Source organism: Rhincodon typus, chromosome 8, assembly GCF_021869965.1.
Source record: "Rhincodon typus isolate 14 chromosome 8, sRhiTyp1.1, whole genome shotgun sequence".
NCBI classification, from domain to species: domain Eukaryota; kingdom Metazoa; phylum Chordata; class Chondrichthyes; order Orectolobiformes; family Rhincodontidae; genus Rhincodon; species Rhincodon typus.
Window position 1 is genome coordinate 11,966,830 of NC_063339.1, and position 16,556 is coordinate 11,983,385.

Consider the following 16,556-nt stretch of genomic DNA (forward strand, 5'->3'; position numbering starts at 1 on the left):
GACACCTGAAGAAGGAGCGAGTCTCCGAAAGCTTGTATCCTCATATAAACCTGTTGAACTATAACCTGGTGAGGTGCGATTTTTGACCTTCGTGAACCAGAGAGAGTACTTCGTCCTGCTTCTTTCATTCACAAATGCATCTCTGTTCTGCCAAAAGAAGCTAAAATATAAGCTGGTTTGTCTGAGCTTGTGGTTTCCAACTTGATAATTGCAGGTGGTAACTTTCATCTCCAACACGTGAACAGGTTAAATCATAAACTGGAGATAAGGGTTTCTTCAAGCTTGATTGAGTGGAGTCATTTCTGTGTCTTTTGTTAACAAATTAATTTCAGTTTATATTATTTGTGTTTATTCCATGTTGGTTTCATGAACTTTGGCTTATCTGTGTGATCAGCTTACTGCTGTGGCCATTTTAAGTCAGTGTATTTATTTTTGAAAACTACTTCAGTCTTTGGAAATCCCAATCATTCAAATCATACGATGGAATTTGAAAGTTGTTAGTCCATTTTTTATAACAGTCATGATGCTTCAGATCCGCCCCAACAATATGGTCGAGTTCTGAAAAAGGGTCACTAGACCGAAACATTAACTCTGTTCTCTCTCCACAAATGCTGCCAAATCTGCTGAGTTTTTCCTGCTGAGTTTGTGGTTGACTTTTAACTGCCCTCATAACCTAGTCAGTTGTATTCAAGAAGATAGCTCACTAACAACATCTGATGAGCAGTAAGCGTTCATGCTGCCACTGAGTCCAATATTTCACAACCGAATTTTGTAACCTACTACCAGAGCAACCTTTCTCCCTTTTAAGACATGTGTTTTGTTTTGTTTTAGAATTGGCTAGGGTATACCAAAAAGAAAGCCCCAATTGGATTTCATAGAGTTGTGGACATCTTGCACAAAAACAATGCTCCAGTTGAGGTAAGTGCTAGTTTGATACTTTGAAAATATTTTTCCTTCATTCCGCTCTTTTGGGTAAACAGACCTCTCCACTAGGAGAGGTTTGAGAATAATAGTAGTCCTTCAGGATGTCTTTCATGTACAAAGAGTAGATCAGCACTATGTATAAGGTGGGAATGTCATCAAATACTGTTCCACGATAGGTCAGTTAGCCTCCTTCAGAACAGTACTGCTCTCTGAGGTTTAAAATACACTGCCCTTACTACTGTACAACAACCTAATTTTTTATAGCAGTTTATTAATGAGTTTGTCAGATTTGAGTGACTGTCACTCCTATTTCTTTCTTAGCAATGTGACATGGTCACCATTAACATCCACATAAGGGCTCGCAATATCGCAGTGACTCAGACGTATTTTCCATGTGTTTGGATGCCCCCAGCAAACAAAATGATATGTAGTGTGATCTCTCTATTCAAATTTTTCATGTGAAAATGACCAATACCAGATCACCCTTAATGCTGAAGCAGAAACCATTTAGAACATTGAGAAAGTTGCTGGAAGAAATGAAAATATTAGGTAGGTGGTATAGGAGAGGACAAGGTGTGATGGTGAGGTTGGGGTCTATCCATTTTGTTATGGGTGCACTGCACTTTGTATCTCAGCAGTCCTGGAGAGAAAAGATAGGTGTCGTTTTGAGTCCGGTGAACCTTCTTCAGAACCACAGAATTTCAGTTCTGAAGAAGGGTCGCTGGACAAGAAATTTAACTCTTTCTTTCTCCACAGATGCTGCCAGACCTGCTGAATTCCTCCAACAACTTCTGTTTTGTTCCAGATTTCCAGAATCTGCAGTGCTTTGTATTACTTTGTATCTTGGTCATCTCATTCTGATCCATGGGTGCTTGATATTAGGAAATGTCCATGATTATCCATCTCTAATATCTCACATCGCAAATAAATATTAGGTTGGAAAGAGATTTCAGAATAAGGTCAAAATTTCCTCAAACTGTGTGATGGAGGTTAGGATAACAGCAATGGGGTATTAAGCCTGCAATGCAGTCTGTCTGATACTGTGTATCTGATTAAGGAAGAAAGTTTCATCGAATGTTTTCACATTTGACCCATCATGCCTGTTTCGGATTTTTCTGTGGAACTGCCTGACTGGTGCCACTTACCTGCTCTTTCCTTTCAACTGTTTCCCATCTGAGTATTTATCCAATTCCTTTCTGTGAATTAATATTGAATCTGCTTGCAGACATCCACATCATAACAGTTTGCTATGTTTAAAGAAAAGTCTTCCTCAAGTCACCTCCAACTCCTTTGTCAATTGTATCATTTTTTTCTACAGGTTATTCAGGAATATGTTGCTTTAGTGGATAGCACAGAACTGAGGTTGAACCTTGCCTCAAAGTACAAGTGCCATAATATTGTGATTGACGTAAGTATGTGTGGATTTATTTTTGCTACCATAGAGAGGAACTAAATGACAAAAACACAAAAAGTAATGCAGTTAATGCAGGGTGTTCTTTGTTGACTATTTTATATAGTGAGTACAGACAAGTCCTGCCACTCTCATGTCCACCTTTTGTGAATTCTTTTATTTGTGTAAATCTTGCAGTTGGTGAAACAGTGTACAATGAGTCTAATCTTCGCTTATCTGGGTTTCAAAAAGATATTAAAAGAAAATTTATTTCCTTGAGTAGAAAGTGTGCAAGTACATGTGTCTGTTACTATGTATTCCCAGTCTACTATGTTCACTATTGGCAAAAATCCCCACTCATGATATTTTTGAAGAAGGTAACTCCGCAAATGGCAAAACGTTGCTCTACTCTAAGAAGTCCACAAGAGCAATTTAATGTCAAAAATTGTATGAATTAATTCAACTTCTGGATGTCCCCTTGCAGCATTTCACTTTAGCAGACTTACTGCTCCCAAGCATTTTGTTCATGTGTGACAGAGACACTCAGCTTGAGGGTGTGAGTTCCGATCTGAGTAAATTGCAATCTGAGAATGCAAAACTATTCTCAGCTCCATCCTGTGGACGATTTGTTGCCAAATCCCTGAGGTTGCTTCAGCTGGGAGGTCATGATTATTTTGGGGATTCCAACTCGTAAAAGGAGGGCAAAATCAGTCACTTGTGTCTGCTGACACCTTGTGTTGCTTGCGACTGTGCCTGTGCTCCAATCCAGAAATGCACATGCACACAATTCCAGAAACACTACTTCATGCCGTAGTAAAGTCAACCCCCTTTAAATGTGCATGTGCGAATTGAAGTAGTGCTTACTGCACATGTGTCTGGTGGGTATCAATAGATATTGCTAAATCAGTCTCGCTAAAACAATGAGAGATGGAAATTCAGTGGCAATCAGTCAAAGTGTTTAAATTGAAGCTTTATATATCACTTGGGATCATAGAAAGTAAATGATGTAGTGGTTTGTAAAAGTTCTTTTACATTCCTTTTCTTAACTTGAATTTAGACCTACAGGGATCTCAAAGATCGACAACAGCTGGTTCTGTATAGAGACAAAGTGGAAAAAAACTCACAAGAACAGCGGAAGATAGACTATATCCTGAGCAATTCTGTAAGCTAAAACTGCATTATAATGAGAATGGCTATATGAACATATGAATTAGGAACAGGAGTATGTAAGATTATGGATGATCTTATTGTCCCCATAACTTGACTTCCCTATTGGTCCCTGGTACTCTTTGATTGCCTTGTTGATCAAGACCGCTGCCTTAAAAATATTCATTGATCCTATCTCCACCGCTTTCTTGGGAAGAGAATTCCAAAACCCCTCAACACTTGGAGAGAAAAGATTTCTCCTCATTTCTGTCTTAACTGGATGACCCCTGATTTTTAATCTGTATCCCCTAGTTCTAGTCTCTCCCACCAGGGAAATCTTCCTTTCAACATCAATCTGTTAAGTCCGCTGAGAATCTTATGTATTTCAATAAGATTACCCCTAATTCTTCTAAACTCCCAATGACTATAGATCCTACTGGTCCAACTTTCCACTCATGAGGCAGCCCTGCTCCCCCAATCCCAGGTATCAATCACTGAATCTTCTCTGAACTGCTTCTAACATATTTACATCCTTTCTTGAATAAGGAGACCAAACTCTACACAATACTCCAGATGTAGCCTTGCGATAGTCTATACAACTGCAGCAAAACTTTACAACAGTAGCATTCCCCTTGCAATAAATAACAACATTCTATTTGTTTTCTGAATAACTTGCTGTACCTCCACACCAACCTTTTGTGGTCCATGTACCAAGACATCCAGATCCTTTCTATCTCCAGTTCTGTGCTTCCTTTACATTTAAATACCAAGTTGCTTTTCTGTTCTTTCTGCCAAAGTGATGAGTTCACTTTTTCTCTTCACTATATTGTACTCCCATTTGCCACCTTTCCACCCACTAACTTAACTGATCTATATCCCTTTTTGCTTTACAGACCGTTATGTCTTCTTCATAACTTACTTTCATACCTACCTTTATATCATCAAATTTAGCAGTCATCTATTTGTTCCCTTAATCCAAGTCATTGATATAAATTGTAAGTAGCTGAGGTCCCAGCACTGATCCCTGTGGCACTCCAATCTTGCCAACTCAGAAGTTATCTACTTATATCTATTCTGTTTCCTGTTAACTGGCCAATCCTCTTTCCATCTTAATATATTACATGCAATGCTGTTAGTTCTTGTTCTGCATAGCAAGCTTTGGTAACCTTGTCATGTATCTTCTGGGAAAGGTTCCTCTTTGCCATGTTATTTGTTACCTCCTCAAAAGATGTAAACTAATCAAACAAAGTCGATTCCCCTTTCATAAACCTCCCTGATTACACTGAAATTTTCTAAATAGCCTACTATGATGTCCTTAATCAATTCCCAAATTTTCCTTATAACAACTATTAAGCTAACTGACCTTATTTTCCTGCTTTCTATCTCCTTCCTTTCTTGAATAGCGGAATCAGTCATTAATTTCTGATGAGATGGTGATGTAAACATGATGTAACAGCAAAATCAGCAGTCATGTGTGAGAACCTGTGAAAAAAGGATAGAATAATCTGTACTTCTACGAGATGTACTTACACAAAACAGTATTATGCACAACATTGTAAATAAAAGACTTTGCAGAACCTGCTCAAGTCAGATTACAGTACCTTATTAAAGACCACAACTACAAGAAAAGATTGAGAAACCTCTCTCAAATGTGCAGAACAGAACCTGAGCCATAAGCAATCGAAAGCAAAAATGATGCTTCAAAACTTAACTTCCCAGAATGGAATGTGTTAAGCATTTATGACATCTGGCTTCAATCATCTGACCAGGACTGATGATATCAGTCCACAACTCAGACATTTCTTTAAAGCAACAGCCCATTGTTACACAAATAGAGTCCATCACCGTCCTGTTAAAGCATTTTTTTCAATTGCCAGAAGTGAGATCTACCTAGTATAAAAACAAGCAAATGTAAAATAAATATACTCACCAGATTGGTAATTGTAGTTTTGAATGTTGTGTTTTGCAGCAAATCAGATGGAAAAATTGATGAACCAAGACTTCCTGCAGGAATTCTTCTTTATGTCTGATTATTAAGGGAGCTGGAGGTTGGAGGGTTGGTGATCCTGGCATTCGGCAACAAAGAAGAATGATCAACAACCATCTTCTGAGAATCGCAGAAGCTCTTCTCCCTCATGCTTAAAATGAATAATTATATAGGAGCTTATAAATTAAGTGTCTGAGCCATACATTTGTAAATTTCATATGTATCAAGTTGATCAATTGCAAGACTGTAACTTTTAAGAAGGAGGGACAGAGTGGAGTGGGAGATTGCTGGATGAGATATGACTGGTGAATGACATGAACAAAGTCCAGATTCACCCAGCTAAAATGTTCAGAATACTGAGAAGAGGGAAGCTCTACTACAGAAGTCTTGGAATTTATTTTTAAGCCAGTAGATGTTAGTTGGCTTTACAGATTACTCCTCCCATAATTACACTTTAAAAATACAAAGAAGCACAATTCCTGACTATTACTCCAAAATGAGAAGCATATTTGTTGTACAGAAATTGAAAAACAAGTCACTCATTAAGAATACTTTTTGTAATAAAATATAAAACTTTAGTAGCTTTCTATGTTGCACTTCATTTATTTGTTCACATGGTTTATTATTTTCTTCCTGGACTAGGCACTATTTTTGGCCTATCTTGGATCTTAAGAGTCGAAAAAGTGGATGAGGGAAGAGTGAGGAAGTTTGTTTTCCTTCCTTCCCATCGGTGTGGGGAGATTCTTCCAATACTCTCTGGGATGTAAGGGCAAGGATTATTAACTCAAAGTCCAATAAACTTTGTTTCTCAACACAATGGAATTTTGATGTGCAGTGTATGATTTTCAGATCGGCAATGTTGCAAGCCCTATTACCACAGTTCTCCCCAGCCTCTTACTACAGAGCTTTGGAGATCAATTATCGACTGCAGGAGACTCCTGGGCAGTCTAGGAGTGTTGGGAATCCCACTCAAAAATGGTGCAAAGTCGAAACTGATTCTTTATTTGGAGCAAGCTTGGGCCTTGATGTCCAATTTAGGTCCTGGAAGTTGAACCAAAGCAAGATGTGGCGTGATTAGTTTTGGACTGTTGCAGAAAATGGGCAAAATATCTATGGTTTTCATCCTATTTCATTCTTCTTCCACTCACAGCACTTGAATAAAGTACTTCACGAGTTACAAATAGCTTTGGGGGCGTCCGAGGGTCGTGAAAGGTGTTACCTAAATGCAGTTTTAGTTGTTTCTTCGTTTTGCAGTACTGAGCGTGCTTCCCACTAACATTGTTCGGGATTGACACTTTTGGCTGCACAGCATTGATTACCAATTCCACAACTCGTTGCCCACACTGGCTGGCTGGCTGCATGTCCTCGTTTCCTTGGTTTAGGGGTTGAAGGTCCAGCATCATCTCAGCATCATAGTGGGAGCAAGCATTGGGAGTCTCTACTCCCTCCACTGTGCAGCTGGAGCTGCCCCGCCCACTGCCTTCCGCTGGCCCCGCCCAGGACTCTCCCTAGCAACGCGTTCTTCTGGCTGCGTCTCCAAGGGCAGCGGGCCGCCATGGCGGAGGAAGAAACTGGCGTTTCATCTGGGAAAGTCCATAGCAAACGGATCTTCCTCAACCACTTGGACTCGTTCATCGGGAAGCATACAGGCAAAGTTAGTGAGATCCGAAAAACTAGTTACTGAAGGGCATTTACTGAGTGTTCTGGGGTGGTGGAGGTTGAGGGGAGGGGTGAGAGTTTTTGGAGATTAAGTGTGAGGGGTATGTGTAGGGTTATTCCTTTTTTAGGGGGTAAGCATCTGAGTTGGGGATGATGAATAAGTGTGTAGAGGACCCATTGTGGTGCAGTATTGGTGTCCCTACCCTGAACACAGAACAGAGGCCTGGGTTCAAGTACCAGTTGCTCTGGAGGTGTGCAATAACATCTCTGAACAAGTTGATTAGAAAAATAGGTTAAATACGAATAAAAATTAGAGGCATGGAGTGTATATTGTATGTATAATGTACAGAAGTGTATGTGTGGACAAAGACTCAATATGAGGGTTTGGCAGGGAGTAAGTAACCGTGTATTTATGAAAGATAAGTTTGTGTGTGAGGGGTAAGTATTTTTCGAGGTAAGCATGTGTGTTAGGGGTGTCTGTATGTGTGGAGATGACGAATAAATGTTTATGTGGAGGCAGGTAAGTGTGCGTGGAAGGGACACTGAGTGAGGGGTGCGGGTAGGAGGGTGTTATGTGTTGCGGGGGTAAATGTGGTTGGAGCGTATGATTGTATTGTGAGGGGCATAAGCATACCTTTTGGAGTTTAGTGTGTGCATGTGTGTGTGTTCAGGATACATCAGTGTTGTATGAATTAAGTAGATAAGTGTTCATTGTAAGTGTGTGTTGTTAAGTGTGTCGGTGTGTAAGCCAAGGTGCTCGTGTAGGCAAGTTTATTTCTAAGTGTGCAGGTATTTGTGAATGCACATGTAAATGACACTGTGCTCACCCGTGTACGCAACTCTAGTTGGATAAATTCTGGAAGGTTTTGTAATATAGCATCTAACAACATCCACACCTTCGACAGAATTATAGCCGCCAACTCCGATTCGAGGTATTCCCAGCCAGTGACATGTGAACACACGACACTCTGAATGCATTGTATTTGCCAGGCAAAGGTTTGGTTACCCCCAGTATTGAGTTCCAAGCTAGTAGCTGTCACACAAAGAGTTCAGAGTCAAGAGGCTATCTGCTGTTTTCATCATATATATGGACTTGTTTTGCCGTCACTTTCTTTCTGAGGTTTCATTTTCTTACTGGATCTATAACTCATGTCCTCCATCTGTTTTTCTGATTGTTGGACTTGCTGATAAAGCTTGAGAGTATTCCCAAGTACGGTGAAACTCCTCAATATTACTGAGAATTGCAGTGGTAATGTCTATAAATTGATTTGAATTATTTGATTTATTTATTGTCACTTTTTTGGTCACAAAATATAGTGAAAATTGTCATAGGCCATCACTGTTCAGTGCTATTGTAAAACACAGAATATAAGGGCAGAAAAATAAAGAATAAAGTTCAACTTTACAGTCCTTCATGTTAACTGTTCAGCCATGGGCCTGGAGCGGCCAGCATCAAGTCCCCTCGTCACGCCGCCAGTACAAGAGTCACCATTCTTCAGCTCCATCGATGCCGCCACCAACACTCGTCCTCGCTGGACCTTGCCAATGCAGTCGTCACCAATGCTGCTGGGTCCCGCACTGGCCCAAACTCGACTCCGCCACCGCCAGCAAGAGTCCACTCTAGGCCCACCATGCTGATGCCACCGGCTCATGTACTGGGCCCAAACCTGCCTCTGCATCTTGATACACTCAGTTAAAATACAGTGGGCAAAAAACAAAGAACAGCACATGCTGGAAATCTGAAATAAAACAAATTATTGGAGAAATCAGCAATTTCTGTTTTGTTTAAAACAGTGGGTATCACCATTAGAATTTACATCAAGGTCTGAGAGAGGAGGCAGAGGAGATTTACTAGATTTACCCCTCTACCAGGGGCATGGGGTTTCAGATACTTGGCAAAACTGGAGCCATTTTCTCAAAAGCAGACTTGTTTGCAAGAATGAATAATGCATTCAAAATCATGAAAATTTGGAGTAAATAAAGAAAAGTGTTTGAAGTGGCAGGAGTGTTGATAATCAAAGGGCACAAATTCAAGGCAATTGACAAGGGAACAGGTAGATATTTCCCTGTGTGTGATTCTAAAATTAGGACCATAGTTAATAAATAAGGGTTCTACCATTTAAGACTGAGATGAGAAGGATTTTCTCGCAGAAGATTGTTAATCTGTGGCATTCTGTACCCTCGAGAACAGTGGAGGCTGTAGCATTGAATAGGTTCATGGCTGAAATAGACATATTTTTGAACTACAAGGGAATCAAGGGTAATGGGAGCAAATAAAAGGGGATGTAAAGTCATTATCTAATCAGCTATGATTGTATTGAATAGTGGAGCAGGTTTGAAGGACCAAAGATCCTACTGCTGCTCCTATTTTCATTTAATATATTTAGGATTACTGGGTGCCAAAATACATGAGAAAATGAGAGAGCTTCACTGTGTAAGAGGAGCAACTTTGTAATGTGTAAAATATAGAAATGGTGGATCAAAATAATAATTTAGTGTGAAACTACAAGAGTAGTACAATTGGAGCAGGCTCAAAGGGCCAGATGACTATTCCTGCTGTGGTGTTCCTAAGTTCTAAGACAAATTTAGGGCTGATGTTTGGAAAGTTTTACATTAAACTAATACAGAAACTAGGGCAGTGGTGGTAACACTATTGGAATCAGTTTGAGAAACATTTGGATTGTACCTGGGAAACATGTATTGTCTTTCCTGATGGATGAAATAAGATGTAATGAATGGTGCTCCTTATCTGTACCTAGCTTTTGATTTGTGAACTTCATCTTCATTTACTGTTGTATCCCTCAAACATTTTTCACAGCTGTTCCTGTGTTGTATCTTTAAGCATGAGCAAAGCAAAAACACTTTAAAAAATGTTTAATAAACAGTCTTTAGATAGTTGAAGCTGATTTTATTTTAACTTGATCATATCATAAAAGTAACTAATTGATAGTTTGGCAAGATAGTTTCTGTGTCCAGGAAAACAAGGAACAGATGTTTTGAAGAGAGCGTAAAGATGGCAGTATGAGAGTAGCTGAAAATTGGATGGGGTGTAGTCAATCCGATACTACTAGTTTTACTACACTCTGGCAGCAGCTAAATGCTCCTTTACAGGTTTCAGAGTATGAAAGTTCCTCTTTTATACACTTCCATAATGAAACATCTACCAAATTGACCTTTGCTATGATTGCCAGTGCTGAAAGTTAACAATGCCGTTGGAGGACTGTACAAAAGCACTTCATTGCTTTTAAATCTTATTTAGATTCCATCAGCAGTTACAATTTGTAACTCTTCCTATGGTAAACCATATAAAATACTTTCTCGGCCCCAGTTGTAGCATTGTGTCCAGTCCTGGGCACCACACTTTAAGAAGGATTTGTAGGCTTTCCAGAAGCTACAGAAAAGATTTCCTAGAATGGGTTCAGGTATGAAATATTTCAGTGTTACAGATAGACTAGAGAAGTTTCTTCCCATGTCTGCATGGGTTTCCACCGGGCACTCTGGTTTCCTCCCACAGTCAAAGGATGTGTAAGTTAGTGGATTGGCCAAGCTAAATTGCCTATAGTGTCTATGAATGTGCAGGCTAGGTAGATTAGCCATGGGAAATGCAGGGTTACAGGGATAAGGTGGGGGGTGGGTCTGGGTGGGATGCTCTTCAGAGGATAGGTGTGACTTGATGGGCTGAATGATCTGCTTCCACACTGTAGGAATTCTATGATCAGAAGTTGGGATTGTTCTCCTTAGAGCAGAGAAAGCAAAGAGAAGATTTGATAGAGGTACTTAGATGAATGAATTAGATTGAGTAAATAAAGTGAACTACTTCTGACAGTTGAAGGATTGAAATGAAGGGGACACAGATTTAAAGTGATTGCCATTAGAACCAGATCTATCATAAGGAAAATCTTTATTTAATGCCTGAAAGTGTGGCAGATACAGATTCAATAGTAACTTTCAAAAGGGAATTCAATAAATGTATGGAGGAGAAATTGCAGGAGAGGAGAAAGAGCAGAGGAATTGGACTGGCTCTTCAAATGAACTGCTGCAGACTTCAGCTGGATAATCTGTGCTGCGCTATTATATGATTCTACAAATTCAAAAATTAAATTCTGATATCTGATTCATTTCTAGTACCTATCTAACTGTATGGTTGGAGCATCACTGGAGGCACCAGTAGAAGATGAAGAACAGATTGAGGAAGAGACTGATTCAGTCAAAAGTCTTCCAGTAACCAAAGGGACATACCAGGTCGTGGGAACACAGGGAAATCCTGATGCCCAGAAGCCTGATTTTGCTTTTGAAACCTTCTCTGTAAGTCCCCAAACTCACTCTGTAAAACAAAAATGTTTATAGAACTATTATTTTAAATATTTCTCACAGGACTATGTCTTAAAACAAAGCTTTTAAAATTAGGCAGAGAAAAGTGTGTATATTCATGGTTCCTTGCCAGGTCACTAAATGCTTGGTATATAGCAAAGTAGATTGTCAAAGCAACTCATCTCAATACACAAAGGGAAATAAAAAATTGCTGAACATTTACAAAAGCCAATCAGAGTTTGAACTGTGCAGAAGACACTGAAAGTCTGCAGAGGGATATAATTAGATTAAGTGAGTAGGCAAAGGCCTGGCAAATGGAATACAATGTTGGTAAATGTGAGGCCATCCATTTTGGTAGGAATAACAGCAAAATAGACTATAACTTAATGGTGAAAAATTGCAGCATGCTGCTGTGCAGAGGGACGTGGGTGTCTTTGATCAAGAATCACAAATAGTTGGTTTGCAGGTGCAGCAGGTAATTAAGGAGGCAAATGGAATCGTCCTTCATTGCTAGAGAGATGGAGTTAAAAAACAGGGTGCAGCTGTATAGGGTGCTGGTGAGGCCACACCAGGTGTACTGGGTACAGCTTTGGTCTCCTTACTTAAGAAAGAATTTACTGGCACTGGAAGTGGTGCAGAGGAGTACACGAGGTTGATCACAGAGTTGAGAGGATCGGCCTATGAGGAGAGATTGAGTGGACCAGAACTACAGTCATTGGAATGTAGAAGAATAAGGCGGGATCTTATAGAAACATATAAAATTGTGAAGGGAATAGATAAGATAGAAGCAGGGAAGTTGTTTCCACAGGCAGGTGAAACAAGAACTGTGGAGCATGGCCTCAAAGTAAGGAGGAGCAGATTTAGGACTGAGTTGAAGACGAACTTCTTCACCCAAAGGGTTGTGACTCTGTGGAATTCCCTGCCCAGTGAAGCAATTGAAGCTACCTTGTTGAATCTTTTTAAGGCAAAAATAGATCAATTTTTGAACTGTACAGGAGTTAAGGGTTATGATGAGTGGGCGGGTAAGTGGAGCTGAGTCTACGAAAGAGATCAGTCACGATCTTAGAATAGCAGAGCAGTCTCAAAAGTCCAGTTGGCCTACTCCTGCTCCTATTTCTTATGTTCTTATATGTTCCTTTGTTCTTACAAAAGGCAGCCATAGGTTAAGGTCTGAAATACAGCCTTCATCAGAACTAGTGCACAAAGGCTAAGGAAGATACCTAATCCCAATGTTCTTTGTGGGGAGGCAATGACCTAGTGGTATTGTCACTGGTCTGTTAACCCAGAGACCCAGATAATGTTCTGGGGACCTGGGTTTGAATCCCACCACGGTAGGTGGTGGAATTTGAATTCAATAAATATCTTGAATTAAGAGTCTAATGATGATCATGAATTCAGTGTCAATTGTCAGGAAAAACCCATGTGGTTCACTAATGTCCTTTAGGGAAGGAAACTGCCATCCTTACCTGGTCTGGCCTACCTATGACTCTAGACCCACAGCAATGTGGTTGACTCTTAACTGCCCTCTGGGCAATTAACGATGGGCAATAAATGCTGCCTGGCCAGCAATGCCCTGATCCCATGAAAGAATAAAGAAAAAAAATTGTTAACACAGCTACATTAGAGTTTGACTGGCTTCCTACATTTGACTTAGATCTCCCATTAGGTATCTTTATTCTTTTGTTTACTTACAACAGCACTCTTTTGTCCACTTTGACTTGCCTGATCTCCAGCTACTATTCTGCTGTCCCCTCTCTATTGAGCTAACCTCATTGCTTATATAAAAGGGACTTCTCCAATCTTGTTTTCCAAAGTTTCCTCAGTGGCATTCCTAACTCTAGATTACATAGAGTTAGGGTTACCTGCTACCTGGAATGTCACGCCTTTCCTTACCAACCTTTGTTAGTTCTCCTTCCCTCACCATGTTAACCTCAGCATCTTCTATAAATGTCTCTGCTAGTATCCTTTGCTCTTCCAACTTTAGGCTTTTGACTGTTCCTTATTCCCTGCTGTGCCATTATGCATTGTCAGCAAGTTCCAGCTTTATTTAAGATTTCTACCATTCCAGGTTTTATTTTATTGAATAATTTAAAAATAGCTCTTCGCATTAAATAACAACACAAAATCTCTAAAATTGATAGTATGGTGCAAACTCTGACAAATTGAGTTTCATAAAAGCAAAAGAGAAAGTATATAATGCAGTGAAGGGCAGTGGGAAGCCAGAAGATTGAGAAGCCTACAAAGACCAACAAAAGATAACGATAAAAGAAATAAGGAGGGAGAAGATTAAATAAGCTAGCCAGTAATATGAAAGAAGATTGCAAGAATTTCTTTAGATATATAAACGGCAAAAGAGAGGCAAAAGTGGACATTGGATCACTGGAAAATGACACTGGAGAAGTAGTAATGGGGAACACAGAAATTGCTGAGGAACTGAATAAGTACTTTGCTTCAGTCTTCTCTATGGGAGACATGAGTAACATCCCAAAAATTCAAGAGCTGGGGTTGGGGGGTGCAGAGGTGAGTCTGGTGGCCATCACCAAGGAGAAGGTGCTAGAAAAACTGAAAGGTCTGAACATGGATAAATAAACTGCAACAGATGGACTACACCCCAGAGTTCTGAAGGAAATAGCTGAAGAGATAGTGGAGGCATTAGTGGTGATCTTTCAGGAATCACTGGAGTCAGGGAACGTCCCAGAGGACTGGAAAATCGCTAATGTAACCTGTTCAAGAAGCGTGTAAGGCAAAAGTTGGGAAATTACAGGCCAATTAGCCTGACTTCGGTCATTGTAAGATTTTGGAGTCCATTGTGAAGGATGAGATTTCTGAATACTTGGAAGTGCATGATAAAATAGGGCAAAGTCAGAATGGCTTCATCAAAGGGAGGTCATGCCTGACAAATCTGTTAGAATTCTTTGAGGTAACAAGCAGGTTAGACCAAGGAGAGCCAATGGACTTCCAAGGCTTTTGACAAGGTGCCACACAGGAGGTTGCGGTGGACGATAAATTCCAATGGTGATAGAGGCATGGATAGAAGATTGGCTCTCTGGCAGAAAGCAGAGATTGGGATTAAAAGGGTCCTTCTCAGGATGGCAGCTACAAGGGTCAGTGTTGGGACCACAACCTTTCACTTATTACATTAATGACCTAGATGAAGGAACTGAGGATACTGTAACTAAGTTTGCAGATGGTACAAAGATAGGTGGAGGGGCAGGTAGTATTGAGGAGGCAGGGAGGCTGCAGAAGGATTTAGACAGGTTAGAAGAGTGTGTTAAGAAGTGGCAGATGGCATACAACGTGGGAAATTGTGAGGTCATGCACTTTGGTGGGAAGAATAGAGGCGTAGACTATTTTCTAAAGGAGGAGGAAATTCAAAAATCTGAAGTGCAAAGGGACTCGGAGTCATATTCCAGGATTCACTTGAGGTAAATTTTTAGGTTGAGTCATGAGTTGGAAAGGCAAATACAATGGTGGCATTTATTTTGAGAGGAGTAGAATATAAAAGCAGGGAATGTACTTCCGAGGATTTGTAAAGCTCTGGTCAGACCACATTTAGAGTATTGTGAGCAATTTTGGGCCCCGTAGCTCAGGAAGGATTTACTGGCCCTAGAGCAGGTCCACAGCAGGTCCACAGGAGGTTGAAGAGAATGATCCCAAGAATTAAAGGCTTAACATATAATGTTTGAGGATTCTGGGTCTATACTTGATGGAGTTTAGAAGGATAGATGGGAGGATCTAAATGAAACTTACAGAATACTGAATGGCCTGGATAGAGTGGACGTTGGGCAGATATTTCCATTGATAGGAGAGACTAGGACCCAAGGGCACAGCCTTAGAGTAAAGGGGAGACCCTTTAGAACGGAAATGAGGAGAAAAACGATTTCAGCCAGAGTGGTGAATCTATGGAATTCATTGCCACAGAAGGCTGTGGAGGCCAGGTCATTGAGTATATTTAAGACAATGCTAGAAAGGCTCTTGATTGTCAAGGGGATCAAGGGTTACGGGGAGAAAACAGGAGAATGGGGTTGAGAAACTTTTCCGCCATGTTTGATTGGCGGAGCGGACTCAATGAGCTGAATGGCCTAATTTCTGCTCCTATGTCTTAGGGTCTTATATCTTATAGATTCATCCTCTTGTCCCATTTTGTTTCCTTTCTCTTTGTAGTTTTAATTTTTATCTTTTTTTTCTTTATTTTGTTTTTGTACAGCATAGTTCTATTGTTCATACCTCTTCAACGTGCATCTTTTATTTCTTTACTTGTCTTGTTAATGCTCTCTCTTAGTTTGTACCTTTCTCATTAATTCTATCAGAGGCCTTTCCCTTTTATCTTCTTTGCACCCTCCAGCCTTTCCCTTCCTTTGTACTTACTTTGAATCTGCTACATTTCTAACTTTTCCCACTATGAATCAACATGGGATGTCAATGCTTTCATCCTCTGTGAGTGTTGCCAGACCTGCTCAGCATCAAAAGCATTTCCTATTTTTTTCAATTTCATGTTCAGTATGGAAATAAATGCTGGCCCAGCCATTGACGCTCACATCCTATGATTGAATAAGAACAAATATTCCCTAAATTAGCCAGTTCTACCTACCCCAACTCACTTTCATGCCTCTGTGCTTAGAAAAGAGGATGTCTATCTTGGTTTCTATTCCAGGGCCCTCTGCTGGAAAGATTGTGTGTGTTGACACTATGTGAGGCCAGGACTGAGCTTGACTATGATGTCAGAACTCATATAACACTAGGTTATAATCCAATAGGTTTATATAAAATCACAAGCTTTCTGCGCGCTGCTCTTTCGTCAGGTCTGACCTTGTGATTTCAAATAAACCTGTTGGACTATAACTTGGTGTTGCGCGACTTCTGACTTTGTCCACCCCAGTCCAATACTGGCACATCCACATCTTGACTATGATGATTAATAAGATTTGAAGTGAAGAGTGAATAAAATTGAGTTGAGTTGTCAATGCATACATGCCTGGAGGTACAAAAAAGAAAACAATGGATTTAAATTTCCATTAAAACAGTGTCAAGATATTGTTCAATAATGCAGAAGATATTGCAAAAGTAAACTGCTAGTCTACGCACCCAAAATAATCACTCTTCCCTTTAGACATAAATTATAAATAAGATTTAGAGAAT

The 16,556-nt window shown here is 40.1% G+C and overlaps 2 protein-coding genes across 5 annotated transcripts in view; both read left to right on the forward strand.

Annotated features, from left to right (window-relative positions):
- The window catches only part of vipas39 (VPS33B interacting protein, apical-basolateral polarity regulator, spe-39 homolog), a 57,441-nt gene extending 51,416 nt beyond the window's left edge, over window positions 1–6,025 (forward strand). For all 4 annotated transcript variants that reach the window (XM_048599819.1, XM_048599817.1, XM_048599818.1 and 1 more), the window contains exons 17-20: window positions 832–918; window positions 2,243–2,332; window positions 3,372–3,476; window positions 5,430–6,025. In XM_048599819.1, the coding sequence (XP_048455776.1) occupies window positions 832–918; window positions 2,243–2,332; window positions 3,372–3,476; window positions 5,430–5,450 (303 nt within the window). In that variant the 3' untranslated portion in view covers window positions 5,451–6,025. The remainder of the gene's footprint in view (window positions 1–831; window positions 919–2,242; window positions 2,333–3,371; window positions 3,477–5,429) is intronic.
- A 963-nt stretch (window positions 6,026–6,988) lies between these two features.
- The window catches only part of ak7b (adenylate kinase 7b), a 60,896-nt gene continuing 51,328 nt past the window's right edge, over window positions 6,989–16,556 (forward strand). The window contains exons 1-2 of the mRNA XM_048600028.1: window positions 6,989–7,101; window positions 11,232–11,411. Coding sequence (XP_048455985.1) covers window positions 7,003–7,101; window positions 11,232–11,411 — 279 coding nt within the window. The 5' untranslated portion in view covers window positions 6,989–7,002. The remainder of the gene's footprint in view (window positions 7,102–11,231; window positions 11,412–16,556) is intronic.